Here is a 17,109-nt window from a genome sequence, read left to right as displayed (position 1 = left end):
ATAAGATTCTTATGGCTCTTTGCTACAACTTGAAAACTGTCCATATATTTTGTGCATTTCTTCCTCAAGAAAGAATCCATAGCTAGCAATTGAGTTACGTGTGTATAGTATGCTGCTAAAAGATTTGACCGTTACTGATAACAGGACTCTAAGGGCATAACGTTCTAATGACATTCCGTTTGCAAGTATCTTTGTTCGCAGCACTTCAACTAAATCAATATTCATTCCTACAAAAGTGTTTGTTACGCAGACCGTAGAGGCACCCTCTACATTAAATGTAACAGTGTAATTTTCCTCTCTTCAGACTGAAATTCTCGGAATTTGCTTTCAATGTGTTCCGGATAACACAATGGTAAACTTTCTTGTGGGGGGGTCACTTGTTTTGTTGTAAAAATCGCGGTGGTCTAGCGGTTCTAGGGGCTCAGTCCGGAACCGCGCGACTGCTACGGTCGCAGGTTCGAATCCTGCCTCGGGCATGGATGTTCGTGATATCCTTAGGTTAGTTAGGTTTAAGTAGTTCTAAGTTCTAGGGGATTGATGACCACAGATGTTAAGTCCCATAGTGCTCAGAGCCATTTGAACCATTTGTTGTAAGAATCTCTTGTTTTCTGTATGACTATAATACTGCTGCCTTCAGCGAAGAGAATTTTTTGTCCACGGGGAACACCAGTAATGGTGTAAGGGCAATTAAAAAGTTTCCGTTTAAAGACGGTGCTACAGCGTATATGAAATAGCGCGACTCCAATGCGGCAATATAAGCATCGACATGTAGGGAAGGAGCTAATGTGGCATTGGTGTCTTTCCAACTTGTATGCTGTAAATACGGAAACGTGAACTGTGGTACGGTTATTACCAAATGCGTCCAGACAGGACCAACGTACGGTTATTCTCTTCTTGGCTGCCGAAGCATAAAACCGGTAGACATCGGTCGGAGAATGAAGAATGTCTGCCAAAAACCACCGTTGTGGAATGGTACGACAAGGGATGCGGCTGCTTCATGACAAAGCACCTCCCCATATAGCAAATGTCGTGACCCATTAGTTACGGCAACTCAGCTGGGAGATATTCGGTCACCAGCCCTATACTCCCGGTCTCTCCCCATGTGATTATCACGACTGCGGTCCCTTAAAAGAGGCCTTGAAGCGTCGATGATTCCTGTCGTACAAAGTGCAGCAGGCAATTACAGACTTCTTCACGGAGCAGGACACTGTGTTTTACCAAAAGGGTAACTTCAACCTGGTGCGCCAGAGCGATGATTGTCCCATTGCTCACTGTGATATATCGATTATAGACTGTACGGCTTTCGAAGGGGAACTCTTTATTCGCCCCTTATACAGGGTGTTACAAAAAGGTACGTCCAAACTTTCAGGAAACATTTCTCACATACAAAGAAAGAAAACATGTTAAACGCTTACTTTCTATGTTAGAGCTCATTTTATTACTTCTCTTCAAATCACATTAATCATGGAATGGAAACACACAGCAACAGAACGTACCAGCGTGACTTCAAACACTTTGTTACAGGAAATGTTCAAAATGTCATCCGTTAGAGAGGATACGTGCATCCACCCTCCGTCGCATGGAATCCCTGATGCGCTGATGCAGCCCTGGAGAATGGAGTATTGTATCACAGCCGTCCACAATACGAGTATGAAGAGTCTCTACATTTGGTACCGGGGTTGCGTAGACAAGAGCTTTCAAATGCCCCCATAAATGAAAGTCAGGAGGGTTGAGGTCAGGAGAGCGTGGAGGCCATGGAATTGGTCCGCCTCTACCAATCCGTCGGTCACCGAATCTCTTGTTGAGAAGCGTACGAACACTTCGACTGAAATGTGCAGGAGCTCCATCGTGCATGAACCACATGTTGTGTCGTACTTGTAAAGGCACATGTTCTAGCAGCACAGGTAGAGTATCCCGTATGAAATCATGATAACGTGCTCTATTGAGCGTAGGTGGACGAAACTAAAATGAGCTCTAACATGGAAATTAAGCGTTTCCGGACACATGTCCACATGACATCTTTTCTTTATTTGTGTGTGAGGAATGTTTCCTGAAAGTTTGGTCGTACCTTTTTGTAACACCCTGTATATGAGGAATAGTATTGGTCCAAATATGCTACCTTGAGAATCTCCTACATTTATATTTTGGTTCTGACTTCTCAGGTCAGTGTTACGTCTTCCTTTTGTACCGTGTATGCTCGGAACCATTGGAATATAAATAAGTCAATAACATTTCGGTATTCCAGTATAGTGTATAATACCGAGAAACTACCTTTGTTTCATTTTCATGTGTACTAAACTTCTTTATTCTAGAAACGCTTATCTATGAACAGCGCGATGCCTCAAGTAGTGTAGCATGTCTTTTGAACAGGCTGTAGTTATTAGAACAGGGTGAAAGAAGACTGGTTCAGCGCGAGGAAATGTTATGGGCTGTGGCGTCTGAGATGGCGTCCAAAGATATGGAAAAGCGCGAAGCTGTTAGCAGTGCAAACGCTTTTGAGTGGTGTTGGCGCTCCCCACCACCACACGGGTGCGGCTCGTGGCGGTCGACGTTCGCTGGCAGGGGTCAGCGGCCGGAGCGCACGTCTGCAGGGACCTGAGCGAGCGGCGGCGGGCATCCGGGAGCGCCTGACCTCGCCTCGGTACTGGCCCTACCACAGCACGGCAGAGTGTGGCCGCGCTGTCCACCTGCTGGCTCTACCAACTTAACACTACAAGTTCACAAGAAACGAAACTGAACTGAGAATGTGTATATTTCGTGTCTATGGTCGCCGGACAAATTAGTCACCTGGCACTTCGAGTTTAACAATAATTTAGGCACTGGGAGATAGTTTACAGTGACGTGAAGCAAAAGTGGAAGAAAAGGTTAGAATGACAATACCATGAAGGATAGCAAATAACGAAATTTTACACTTGTAGTCAGGAGAATAAATGATTAGATTTGTAGGATACTTGGAGTGGTGAGGACGCGAAATTCGATACACAGAACTGCCACCTCTGGCAGCAACGACAGCTTTAACCCAGGTGTGCATCAAATGGATAAGAGCTAATGGTCTGAGTAATGCTTCTTCAACTATGGGAACGTTCACCAACCGTAATGCTTGGCTAATGATGGCACCCCAGTCTCTCGGAAGTCTGATCAGATGTTTCCAGTTTGTGAGTGATATGGAGAACGTGCAGGCGAGGGCAACTGTAGTACACCCTCAGTATCGATATGGATCAGGATATCAAGGGCAACATACGGTCTTGCGTTGTCTTGTTGGAATATAACGTCACAAAGACCACGAAGTTAGGACACAGCCAACAGCCTTAATACGTCATAAATGTAGCGGCTGCTGTCCAAATTACTGGCTACGCGAACTAGAGGCCATCACGTTGTGTTTAGAGCGGCATCTTGTACCATTAAGGCAAGTACTGCTCCCTTGGGACAATTATGAATGCAGCCGATTCCATATTCGCATGATAGTCCAGGGATCCTGACCAGCGCGATGCTTCAGAACCGGGAAGACTCAAGGGTGCTAGTCGGACTGGACGTCCGCATACTGTAACTAAAAAAGTTTCCTTTCACAACGCCATCTCAAACGTTTCTGATAATTTCTGCGAAACTGCATGATCTTCGCTTCAGGTATAAATCCACTGAATTGACTGAATTGCTTTTGGTCCCATATCTAATCATCTGAAGAAGACTAATCCCAAATGATAAGAATGAAGCAGAGATTTGTTTTACAGAGCTATGTATCTCAATTTACTACGGATATTTAAAAACTTTCTAAGTTGTTACGTTAAACGAAGTATCGGATCAAGAATTTTTTTATCTTTTGCCCTGAGTGTAGCCTGTGAAAGCTCAGCCGAATACCAAATCTGTGTCCTTAAACACTTCGCGTCGCTAACTTGTGACAATACTAGGAGATGGGATGGGTCTCAGTGACGTAACAACCTAGTCATTGGTTACCCGGAAAGGTCGTGTTAGTGGCAGATGACCTTCACATAGAACCGCATATAATGAGCTTGGCTTCTTGCTTACCGTGAACTCGGCAGCAGACGCGTCAGTTAGCATCGGCTACTGAGAACTGACGCAAGGCAACGGATGTCTTACTGGGACCGGGATTTCTATTGAATGAGGTGCAAGCACTGAAACTAACAGTCCATCAGTGGTTGTGCATGATTCACAGAATTTGTAAAATATCACGTAAATTCCAAGGAAGCTATTACTAAGGCTATGCCGGCCGGGGTGGCCGAGCGGTTCTAGGCGCTACAGTCTGGAACCGCGCGACCGCTACGGTCGCAGGTTCGAATCCTGCCTCAGGCATGGATGTGTGTGATGTCCTTAGGTTAGTTAGGTTTAAGTAGTTCTAAGTTCTAGGGGACTGATGACCTCAGTAGTTAAGTCCCATAGTGCTCAGAGCCATTTTGAACTAAGGCTATGCGCAAAAACACTGGCTGCAGCAAATGTTATTTCTGTTTTTGTCTTGGCAATACGTGGAGACTCCTTTTTGTCGATGGCGTGATATAGCACATCAGCGTCCGGAAGGAGAATGCTGGAAATGGTTTAATAACTGTTTCACGTAACAGAATAAAATACCCAACTCTCGTGAATGATACAAAATTATTAGTGGAACTGATGTTATAGCAGTACCGTCATAAAGATTAAGTATAAACCCGAAAAAATATAGTTTCGTTGTTATTTGTTTGTTTCTTTGCAAGTACATATCTGGAGTCATGGTACAGTATTGAAATCTCTGTGCCGAAGTACCGCAAAAAGCCGGTAGAGGAGCCAAAACAAAATAATGCAGCTCAGTAATAATGTGAGAGCATGAATGGAAAAGACGCTGAAACATTCCATAAATAAGGTAGATGTAATATACATGTACAGACAAACAAATACTTACAATTTTAGAAAAATTGGATGATTTATTCTAGAGAAAGAGCTTCGCAAATTGAGCAAGTCAATAACGCGTTGATCCACCTCTGCGCCTTCTGAAAGCAGCTATTCGGCATGGAGTTGATTGACAGACTCTTGGATGTCCTCCTCAGTTATATTGTGCCAAATTCTGTCCAACTGGCGCGTTAGATCTTTCATAATCCCGAGCTCGTTGGAGGGCGCTGGCCATAATGCATCAAACGTTCTCAACTGGGGAAAGATCCAGTGGCCTTGCTGGACAAGGTGGGGTTTGGCAAGCACGAACACAAGCAGTAGAAACTATCGATGTGTGTGGGTGGGCATTATCTTGTGAAATGTAACGGCAGCGTGGCTTTACACGATGGGCAACAAAATGGGGCTTAGAATGTCGTCGACATTCAGCTGTGCTGTAACGGTGTCGCGGAGGACAACCAAACTGGTCCTGTTGTGAAAAGAAATGGCACACCAGACCACCACTCTTGGTTGTCGGGCCGTATGGCAGGAGACAGTCAGATTGGCGTCCCACCGCTGTCTGGGGCGCCTCCAGCAATGTCTCATGCCTGGAATCTCATTGGATCGTGTAGAATTGTTTTCAGTGTTAAGTCTCGCTTCGAACTGAGTCCCGACGACCAGCAAAAATCTCTCCCCAATTGAGAACGTTTAGAGTATTATAGCCAGGGCCTTCTAACCATCTCGAGATTTTGAAGATCTAATGTGCCAATTGGACAGATGTTGGCACGATATCGCTCAGGAAGTGGACCAACGCGTTATTGACTTTCTCAATTTGTGAAGTTCTTTCTCCCGAATAAATCATCAAATTGTTTATAAAAAATCTGGTTTGTCTGTACGTGCACATCCCAGCCACCGATTCCTTCGTTGTGTCTATTTTTGTCTTAGAGTATGCAGTATCATATGACATAGTGGTCGGGTGGAGCAGGCGCTGCTAGTGTGGACAAGCAAATCTTACTGACGAAGAACTAAGTGACAAACCATCTCTCTGTGAAGAGCCCGTATGTGGAGACCCTGACGCTCGAAGTCAGGCGTATCACAATTATGGCGATACCGGAAAAAATTAAAATCAGTTACGAATCAGTTTTCCGCATCTTGTACATTTTGAACGACACGAAGGTGACCACTCGTTGGGTTACGCGACTGACCACAACCGGTCCACATCGGGGCAGCAACTGAAATGTTGCAGTGTGTCAGGTCAAACGAGATGACTGCCTAATCACCATGGACGGTTGCTGTGTGTATCACTATGAGCCCGAGACGAAGGAACGACGCAAGCAGTGGAAACATGTTGCTTATCTCAGCGGATAAGGCGATGACGGAACCATCGGAAAATGACGCTCTTTTTGGGCCTGTGTGGAGTGATGCTAACAGATTATATTGAAAAGAAGCTAACGGCTAGACGATCATATTCCCCTATTCTCTTGACGATCATGCGGGGGTCTGTCAAGAAGAAACGTCGCCAGAATCTGTCTAAGGGGCAGTAGCTGATCCACTGACAGATTTCCAGGAATATCTGCCCGCTAAGCTGTTAATTGGTACTGATCATTACTGGAAGAAAGTCACAGGCAGTCTGTCGTCCCACTGTGACAGAAAAGTTGACTTACACTCCAAAGGCAGCAGCCCTTAATGTATGCGCTAACCAAAAGCAAATATTACCGAAGGGTAATAAAAATTGCTGTCCATATTGCGTCTTTTTTCGAAGAACGTGGCCATTGGGTCCAGGAGTGTAATAAAATTACTAACATCACTGAACGAAAACAGAAACTGAGAAGTAGCAGCCGGTTTTTCCTGTGCCTAAACGGAGAACATGAAGTGCCAAGTTGCAGGAAGAAGGACAGGGCTGTAAATAAACTGCGTGATAAGTCGATATGCGTAGAAGGTAAGACGTGTAAGATCTCAGTCGGGCAGAGCAACGTCACTTACATTAGTTAAATAGACGTTACTGCGCCAAGCTTCAAATTCTTGCAAACTGCTCAGTTGCACATCGTAGGACCAACAAGACTTCGTAAACTTACTCGATGTGTGCGATGGAAATCAAGCATCCTTAATTTTTTTTTTCTTCTGAGTGGTTTGATGCGGCCCACCACGAATTCCTCTCTTGTGCCAATCTTTCCTTTTCATCTGAGAGTAGTACTTGAAACCTATGTCCTCAATTATTTGCTGTATGCATTCCAGTCTCTCTCTTCCTCTACAGTTATTACCCTCAGCAGCTCCCTCTAGTACCATGGAAGTTTTTCCTTGATGTCTTAAAGTATGTCCTGTCATCCTATACCTTCTTCTCGTCAGTGTTTTCCATACATTCCTTTCCTCGCCGGTTGTGCGGAGAACCTCATCATTCTTCACCTTCTCAGTCCATCTAAGTTTGAACATTCTTCTGTAGTACCACATTCAAAACGCTTCGATTTTGTTCTGTTCTGGCTTTACCACAGCCCATGTTTCACTACCATACACTGGTGTGTTCCAAACTTACGTTCTTAGAAATTTCTTACACAAATTAAGGCCTGTGTTTGACACAAGTAGATTTTTCTTGGCCAGGAATGTTCTCTTTGCCACTGTTGAGTTGCTTATTACGTCGTCTTGTGGATTATTTTGCTACCTAGGTAGCAGAATTTCTTAACTTCATCGACTTCGTGATCACCAGTTTTGATGTTAAGTTTCTTCCTGTTCTCATTTCTGCTACTTCCTCTTTCTTCGAGTTACTCTTAGCCCATGCTTCATAGCAAGTCATTAATAGGAGATTTCATACCGCATACCTTCGACCAATGTTAGCTTATTGTTTGCGCGTTCGAATCCCATGTTAGCTCCTCACGATAACGTAAACTTGTCAATTTCGAAATTAGAAGTGTGTGGACTAATTCTACGACTTACAGCATAGCAACTAGCTATCGTCCATTACTACGGTATACTGACAATTTTTGCCTTTTGGACCGTCTGATTACAACTGAATGAAACACAATCGCCTTTATTCTCTGCAAGGCATCTTCAGTGGCCTGGAATATGATCATGTTTTACTATTTAGTTTACATTTTGGGGCAATGTACCTATAAGTTATACAAAGTTCTGGTAGTTGGTTTTTGTTATGATGCAGTAATATTTTAAATTCTACTTACAGTCTGCATGGATATTTTCTTCATATTATGTTTCCGTTCCATTTTTGGTGCCGTATCTCAACTTTTAATTGCCACTTGCGGTTTTTCCACATTCCACAGCAATAGAAACTGAAAGTTGTTTTGATGCAATTTTTTGGTTTGTGTTGACGAGTGACGGATGTTATTGCCGAAGATCGAATGATATTGCCAACTTTCGAGTGTCATTTTTGAAATATTTGTGATGTGTTTGTGTCTCATAAAGCACGGCTACGAGTTACAGAGCAAAGAATGTTGGTGCGAGGAAACATTATTATTTGAGCATTCAGTAGTACAGAATTTGTCAGATGTTTCATTCTGGCACAGCACTGGCATGTCATCAAGGGGAGCCTGAATCAGGCCAAGAAAGTGTTCATGGCAGCCGAAATATTTTAGGATCTTACACACAGCTTCTATGGACACCGTGCCAAAGGCCTTTTCCAAGATATAGAACACTAATAGTGAAGGCTGATAGACCCGAGCGGTCTAGGGCGCTGCAGTCCTGGACTGTGCGGCTGGTCCCGGTGGAGGTTCCAGTCCTCCCTCGGGCATGGGTGGGTGTGTGTGTGTGTGTGTTTGTCCTTAGGATAATTTAGGTTAAGTAGTGTGTAAGCTTAGGGACTGATGACCTTAGCAGTTAAGTCCCATAAGATTTCACACACATTCGAACATTTTTTTTATTGTTCTCTGCAGTTTTCCTGTATTTGTCGCGCACAGATCATATCAGTAGTTGAAATGTTTTCGCAGTTGCGATTACGAAAAAAGGAGCATCTGTAAAACGGAATGAGGAAAAAGAAAATTTGTGCCGCTCTACGAAACTGGTCGCACTAACCGCTTCGGCTATCTGTGCGCGACTCACGGCCAGACACAAACTTGACCAGACTTCCACATGTTTTTTTTTTCCTGCGTCATAAACTGTACAGGTACACAGATTATGTAATTGCCGTACACAGGAGGAAATTTTAATTGAACGTTGCTGCGCGGCATCGGCGGATGAACACGACATATTGCAGTGCCTATGGAGGGGCGAAACCCGCACTGATATTCGGAAAGTACAGTCTCTGAAACAGTTTGGAGGCGAATCAACAGAATTCTAGCAAAAATTTTATCAGCAACGGAGAGCAAGGGTATGGCACGGTAATTACCACAGATGCTTCGGTAGCCTTTTTCACAGATGGAGACAATTGTCTACTTCCTTGCGTCAGCTGGTACCTCACCTATTCCCCGCATTAGGGGAACGGAGAGAGAACAACCAATAAGCTGACAACGCACAGGAGTTCCGCTGAGCGATCAGAAGGCTTCTGGACGTCCACTGCGACGGCGCCGCCACAGCTGGGAGCCCTTGAGCGGCTGCTGCAGTGCGACGGCCAAATGTCAGGGCCGCGCGGCCAGGCCGACGGCCTTGCGACAGCGCGTCTGCTCCACTTATGCACGCGGACGCGTCTCCCGGATGTTTGCTGGCGTCATCGCGGACCTGTGTCGTAAAACACTGGAACGCGGACCGGACCTACCTGGACCGGCCGACCGCCAGCCACTACCTCCACACCTAACGCTGTTTTCCACCACAAGCGGCGACGCGTCCGCACTTCTCTTCGTACTCGTCAAGGTCTGCTTCGAAAAGTTGTTTTCGCCGCAATTGGTTGTGGCGGGCAGTCATTACAGGCAGTTATTCATTAAACTGAATTCGGAAGCTGCTTAATTTCAACCAATTTAGTCTCCACTTTTTACACAGTAAGAAACTCATTAACGTCTGGAAAACAGGATCGCTTGTCACGCGAGGCTTGAATTACACCCGCAGATTCCCATCTGAAACTCAGTGCTTGCGCACTTACATAATGTAGCCTGCAGGAAATTACGACATTTCCGCACTTTGACGACAAACGTTTGGAAAAGTGTCTCTCTCGCAAACGTAGTCTTGGTGTTCCTGACGTATCCAGCGCATGCAGGATATGAACGCTTAAAAGAAAAAGGGAATTTAACATTTAAAATCTGATTAACGAGCAGATAATTAGAGATATAGCGCAACCCCTGACTGAGAAAGGAAGTCGGCTGTCTGTTTACAAAGGAAATTTGCCGGCATTCCCTTACGCGATTTTGATTGCACATTTAAATTCGTGTGTTACTGCAGGGAAACAACAAATTTGACACTCTCATGTTAATAAATACAAATAAAAGTACAGTAATCAGTTATACTGTAGCGCTTAAAATACCTATGAGTAACGTAATAACAAACTACTCGTGGCTTCCTAGTACAAAAACAGTGTCATTATGCATATAATCAAAATGTTTTCTCATACTTTTCCCTCGCAAATTTTTCATTTCGTGTGGCCATACTGTCCGTAACTGCTTTACAGTTCCTAAGGGTATTATCGTTCTGTCGTTGCAACTACAAGAAAATGCGTGTTTTTTTCACGAGACGCATTTCGCTTTATCAGTTGTCTATAATTAAAGACATATATAATTTGATTCGTTTTTCAGATCGAAAAACAGTTCTTTAACAATATTTTGCTTTTTACGTATCGAATACAGAAAACACGTCACAGCATGTAATTACGATACAAACCATTCAACATTTGCAGATCATCAAAAACAAAAATACCATACACCAAGGAATATTGAAAAAGATATGAACATCTTAAGAATCAGCAAAGACAGACACCTCCTCCCTTTCCAAGAAAATTTCCAGATACACAAGGCATTAACGTAAAATAAACAGTTGCTCAATGATCAAATAAATATTAGAAACCAGACAAAATATAAAATAACTGGGGAAAATACATGAAAAAGAAAAGAGCCTTCGCCTCCCCCCCCCCCACCCCCACCCCTCTGTGTCTCATTTCACTTCTTGCTCCTCACCTCCCCCTAGTATAGAGTTATGTCCACCACTCATCAAGGTTCAGATGGCTCAAATGACGCTGAGCTCTATGAGACTTAACATCTGACGTCATCAGTCCCCTAGAACTTAGAACTACTTAAACCTAACTAACCTAAGGACATCACACACATCCATGCTCAAGGCAGGATTCGAACCTGCGACCGTAGCAGTCGCGCCGTTCCGGACTGAAGCGCCTAGAACCGCTCGCCCACCAGCGGCCGGCACTCATCAAGGCTTCTCCTCCCCCCCCCCCCCGCCGCCCACCCACACAAACAAATGAAAAAAATTACTACTGCTTCTCTAACTTACTAAGTAAGTAGTAAGTAGTAAGTAAGTGAAAACACTTTTTACTCTTCCTGAACTCGACAGTCAAACACTTTGTTGCATGCCTTGTTAGCCACTGCTGTGGTTCACTGCTCTGTTAAGATTTACTTATACTGAGCGCTTTTAAAGGAGAAACTTTTGGTTGTTTTCTGGGGGCATTTAACGTTATATACTTCGTTTTTAACGTGATGACGCTCTCTCTAGGTCATTCTTAAGTCTAGCCTGCAGTCATTCTTAACAACATCAAAGAGCTCGCTGCTCCCGTGGGAGGGTGCTTAGTACAAGTGCTTTCTTACTGTATGCAAACTAATGTTAGTTTGTGTATTTACACACAGAACAGTTGCGCTAGGATCAGAGGTTTATCGAAGGAGAAACCGACCGCTTCTTGTACCTCTGCTGAAGCTTTTCCCATTTGCGACGTCCGTTTCACGCTTGTTGCCTGTCTAGAATTTAAAGCATTGCCGAATCTTCCGAATTTAGCGTCTCTTCGTGTCCCCTAAACTACGTCAGACGATTTTTATTGCCTCAAAAAGCTCGCGATAGTTTTTATGTTTCGTCCAGTTGAACTTGTGCTCCGAATCTTTAATGACCTGATCTGATACTTCATCACTTTTGTGACGCATCAGGCAGACCCAGGCACCATAACAAAGCGTCGTCTGTAAAACATCTGGCAAGAAAACTCGCAAATTCCAGGAGTGCATTCTACAGCCAATGGTAAACAAAAATTCCGCTCGTGGATAGTATGATACACGAGTACTTCTTCGAGTAGTGCTTATTAAAAGTTCTAAACTTATAATAAGTGACAGTTTACGACGAAGTAATGATATATTAAACGTTCCAAACGCGAGCCACCAAGGGCAACACAAAGGCCGTAGCGCAGTGGTAAATAAGGTGGATGCATTCCAAGGTAGCTAGCCGGTTGAGGATTCACACGATTGCATACTCAATTTTCTGTGTTCAGACGATTAAGTACATAGAAGCAATAAATTTTCAGCTGTTACCATTATAAATACTGCCCTCTTATAGGGCTATCTGATATTGAAACCTACTCTTCTGCTATCATAGACAGGGTGTTTCAAAAGTTCTATTACAGGCTTCAAGGAGTTGTAGAGGGGATAAAGTTTTGATAAAGAACCATGTTCGGAGAAGTACCGTTTTAATGTAAAATACTCGTAAGTTTGGTGATCAGAGACAATGGTCTCTGAGACATGTGCTCTACAGGAGTTGCTCCATGTGAAAACCATGCTAATTTATACACAAGGTGTAATGTGAATCAAAATTTCTTACACACGATCTGCACACTATGGTGGGTCTGACTAATGTCTACTGCCGCTACAACCCGTGCAAGAAGTTCTTCCACTTGTATTGGAGTCTTTTACACCAGACTCTTCATATTGCCCTACAAGAAACAGTCAAGAGGGGGAAAATCTAGAGACCGTGGTAGTCAAGAGTTGGTCCACCTTGACCTGTCACCTTTCAGCGTATGGTTGGTGGAGATGTCCGGGGACGCCACGTGCCAAATGCGCAGATGCGCCATCATACTAGATCACATTTGGTGATGGAGTGACAGTGGCAAATCGTTCAAGAAACTCCAGCACAACTCTCCTCAGTTTGTGTGCTTGCTGTGAAATGGGCGATTTAAAAGTGGTCCGATTAAATTTATTTTGTGTTCAAACGGTAAGTTTCCGGAAATGGCTTTCTTATCAAAACTTTATCTACTAAGTCCTTCCTGCAACCCCTACAAGGCCGTAATATCAATATAAGAACCTGAAATAGCTTGTACAGCTTTGCAGGGTAGTTTGCGCTGTGAATTAACTTTTAGAAAAGAAAAATTCGATACGTTGCGCCGTTTTCGATTTAATTGGCGTAGAAGTTGGCCAATCATGTTGCTGCGCGCGCAGAATCAAGCGGCCAGCCAGAGACTGTGTCGCTAAACGTGGTCTTCGTCTGGTTTCCTAAAACCAAAACAGAGAGCCATACAAAAATTTGACGTGGGATGGTAGTAAGGATCGAACCCGAGCCAAAGGCTGAGCAGTCTCGTGCGCTACCATCTGCGCTATGAGAACAACTGTCACTAACTGTACATGGCAGGTCGCTTGAATTTCACGCGCAACGGCCGGATTGGCTAACTTCGATGACAATTAACTCCAAAACGGTGCAACGTATCGAATTTTTCCTTCATATTTACTTCGTAGAACAACCTGCCCTACAACATCCTTACACGTTCCAACAAGCTTTTCAAACTATTTCTGACCACCTAAGCATATTTATTTGGGTTTTATCGTCCGTAAAGGAGGTGCTGTAAGGGACGTGTTTCAGAAACATTGTTAAATAATATTAGTCAAGACGAAAGTCTCAGATGCAGCAAGCAATGGCAGGCAAAGTTATTCCTGGAAGTCGTGACCGATGATACATCACTCACTCAACCCATAATGTTTTCTGGCATTTGGAAATGTTGAGAAGAGAGAGAGAGAGAGAGAAAGAACCGTTGCCCAGTTCTTGTTTAAAAATGGCTCTGAGCACTATGGGACTTAACATCTATGGTCATCAGTCCCCTAGAACTTAGAACTACTTAAACCTAATTAACCTAAGGACATCACACAACACCCAATCATCACGAGGCAGAGAAAATCCCTGACCCCGCCGGGAATCGAACCCGGGAACCCGGGCGTGAGGTTCTTGTTTCAAAGTAGCTGTGGAATTTCATACACAACCTTCAACTCGAAAAAAATAATAAAATGCAGGCACTAAGAAATTGATAAATTGTCACGATTTTCGAAACAAAACTAACTTTGCTATTTTACAATCAACAATACTTCTCACTGTCATTAAGTGTTAATAATGTGATTCAACACTATTCATTGATCACGGAGAAAAGAACAATGAGTGACAGCGGAATTAAATTTGTCATGAAGCAAGAACACTACATTGTCAAGTAAAATTTTTTGAATATGATGATCTCTTGCTGTCTTAAATCTGCAATTGGACATGTGCTGTTTAAATAGAAACTGTATGAGGCTAGTTACAGATTACAAAACTCCTTTCATTAAATTACTTGAAAAAAGAGAACATTCTATCGCTCTTTATACAGATTTATTTATGCCATGATGAGATTCGCTTTTTCATCCATCTTCTGTCGACATACATTTCTCTCTTCCTTAGGTTTCGGGCTGCAGTCGGATGACATCGACACGTTGCCTCGATATTTCGGTTAACAACCATTCTGCCATCTTTAGGTGAGTTTACACACTCACCTACCACGAGATGACTGCCTTTCCGCCGGAATTTTGTGTCGTGAAAAAAGGTCGACGTCATATGGCTCAGGCCCTAAATATCATAAAATACTCATTATGCCGGGAAAACTTCAGGAATTACATTTATTACTTCATCAACAATACCTTTTTATCGATGCATACCGAAGTCCGTGATATTCAACGGACTGGTTCCAGTGTTTTAACTGGACGTCACCTCGCTGACTTGGGTGTCCCTAACCTACCCCATAATGCTACTGGTCAACGAGTTTAACGTATAATCCGAAACACGTGTCGTTCCTGAAGAATCTTCACATCGTTGAAAGGTGAAGGTTAGGTTAAAGGCAGACTGAAATATTCCACGGACCGACCGGGATTTCATCCCGCAGCCTTTCGGCTTCCAGGCACGCGCTTCGCCACAGGAATAGAAGCACGCGCCATTTTTTCATTAGACGTGAAAATTGGTGTTAATTATTTCAGACTACATTAGGACAGTTACACTTAATTCATTTCATCGAGATAATGTCGGAGAAGGGGAGAAATGGTGAGTCCAATGATATCCAATGATATTAAGAATGATCGATCGATATCCGTGGACGTCGATATGATTGGTCCTTATCGGTACTCACCAGCAACAAGAGCCCAGCAGGAAACCACACACAAAACAGTGGCAGTGGTGAGCAGCGTCGTGTTGTAGCGCACCATGGCGTTTGACTGGCGGAGTGAGAACTGGCGGCCGGTGCGTCAGCGAGCGGTATATATAGGCGGCGCTAGCGGACCTTGTAGGGATCCCCTCCTCACCGCGCGTCGAAGTCTCCGGCTGCCGCCCACGGAATTCCCAGGCCGGCCTGTAGGGACACTGGCCCACATTATAGCGGTGACCACACGCATCGCCGTGCCCGAGGCTTCTGTGAAGGCGTTGCTCCTCACCTGTGAGACATCGCTGCCGTTATGATACTGGCCAGATGGGTTATATTACATTTATGGAAGGCATCACATTCCCATACCCAGTGTGTTAAGTCGTTTAGGTGACTGCAAAACTAAAAATTAGCCAAGGGCGACTATTACTCGCGCGTTGTGGGGTTGTGCATAGACATAATTACGTATATAGATAGTTCATTCATCCCGTGTATCGAGAATCTCGACGATTTTGCCTGTTATCGATATATATATGGCAAGATCTCAGTCGTGGGAATTCCAAGACTTTCCAGAATTATTAATTTTAAGTTTTAAGTTTAAATTTTTGTGTGATTTCGCATTTGTTACCGTGATTCCCGAGAAAAAAAAGTTTTAACAGACGGATAGACTGACAGTCGGATAACAAGTGACAAAACAATTTTTTTTCGTGTGCTATAAATAAAAAATTAACGGTTTTCGGATCTCCTCCCTTACTTGTACTTTTAAATTTTACTTCTTGCGAGGTTTCATGCTCCTGAGTCAACAGGAAGCACCCTACAGATTTTTATGAGTGAGTTTGCGAGTGTTAAAATACGTGACGTAAATGTCAGTATCTTTTTATTACATTGCCTTGGAAGCGAAAGTTTGTAAACAGCCAAGAGACCAGAGACCTTAGCATGTGACATAAATTTCAACTTGGTACTTCTATTACTTCATGAGTAAAAGGAGTCTTAACATTCGGCTCGACAGACAGACAGACAGCCGGACAACAAAGCAGTACTTTACGGTTTCCGTTTCTACCGACTGAGGTACAGAATTCTAAAAACGACCAGTCTAAATCGCGGTTTATTTTATTCCTGTCGGTAATGACAAGTTTCAGTTGTTACAACCATCATCAGACCACAATTAATTTGCCCAGACGACATGAAGAGACCGTCCTCGGAGCCGTAATGTACTGTTATGAGGCATCCGTCACCAGCAGCTCAGACTTCATTCGGTGGTGGATACCTCATGGTAATAATAGTGCATTCGTGGGGCTTAATGGTCTAGTGTAACTCTTTCACTGGAATGCACGTTGGAAATTTACATGTCCCTTACCTACTCCACTTATTCCGCTGGAGAAAGGGGACCTACAACTTGGCGTGGAATCCGAACTATGTGCAGTTCCTGGAAAATATTCGCATAATTAACAGGAGAGGCAGACTGAAATATTCCGTGGTGCATCAGGATTTGAATCCGTTTCCAGACGTATTCAGCAGATCAGAGCACCGGTTCCCCAATGGATGGGAAAATTAACTGCTGTCCGACTACGGTTATTAAAATCTAACTCGATTGCTATCAACATAAAGAATATAAACTGCAATTTAGACCATCTCTTTTTATTCTTGTATAAAGAAAAATCGTAATTACTGCAAAACGACGTAGGAATGGTCGTAGATTTTGTTTTTCGTAGGCTGGATGGGATAACGTGTAAATGAACACTATCACGTTTCTGCTACGTGCAGGGGAATGGTCGGAGACCTGATACGTCAGGCGAGGCGGGGAAACTGGTAAGACTCGGAATTTACTTCATACACGTATTTTCATTAACTGCATTGGAACCATTAGATTAATGAGGCGAAGGAAATAGCCTAGGGCACGAATGAAACGTCTTGATACGACTTTCACATATAAAAGAAGTAAGAAAGAATGTATGGTGTGATGTATAAAAAATAAGAATGTGCTA

General features: G+C 43.6%; 1 protein-coding gene across 1 annotated transcript in view; it reads right to left on the bottom strand.

The window, feature by feature from the left end:
• The window catches only part of LOC126162173 (lysozyme-like), a 29,696-nt gene extending 14,468 nt beyond the window's left edge, over window positions 1-15,228 (bottom strand). Inside the window, exon 1 of the mRNA XM_049918486.1 lies at window positions 15,116-15,228. Within this exon, the coding sequence (XP_049774443.1) occupies window positions 15,116-15,191 (76 nt within the window). The 5' untranslated portion in view covers window positions 15,192-15,228. The remainder of the gene's footprint in view (window positions 1-15,115) is intronic.
• Window positions 15,229-17,109: the final 1,881 nt, after the last annotated feature.

This window comes from Schistocerca cancellata, chromosome 2, assembly GCF_023864275.1.
Source record: "Schistocerca cancellata isolate TAMUIC-IGC-003103 chromosome 2, iqSchCanc2.1, whole genome shotgun sequence".
Lineage (NCBI taxonomy): Eukaryota > Metazoa > Arthropoda > Insecta > Orthoptera > Acrididae > Schistocerca > Schistocerca cancellata.
Note: the sequence above shows the minus strand (reverse complement) of the source record. Positions and strands in the feature narration are given on the sequence as shown.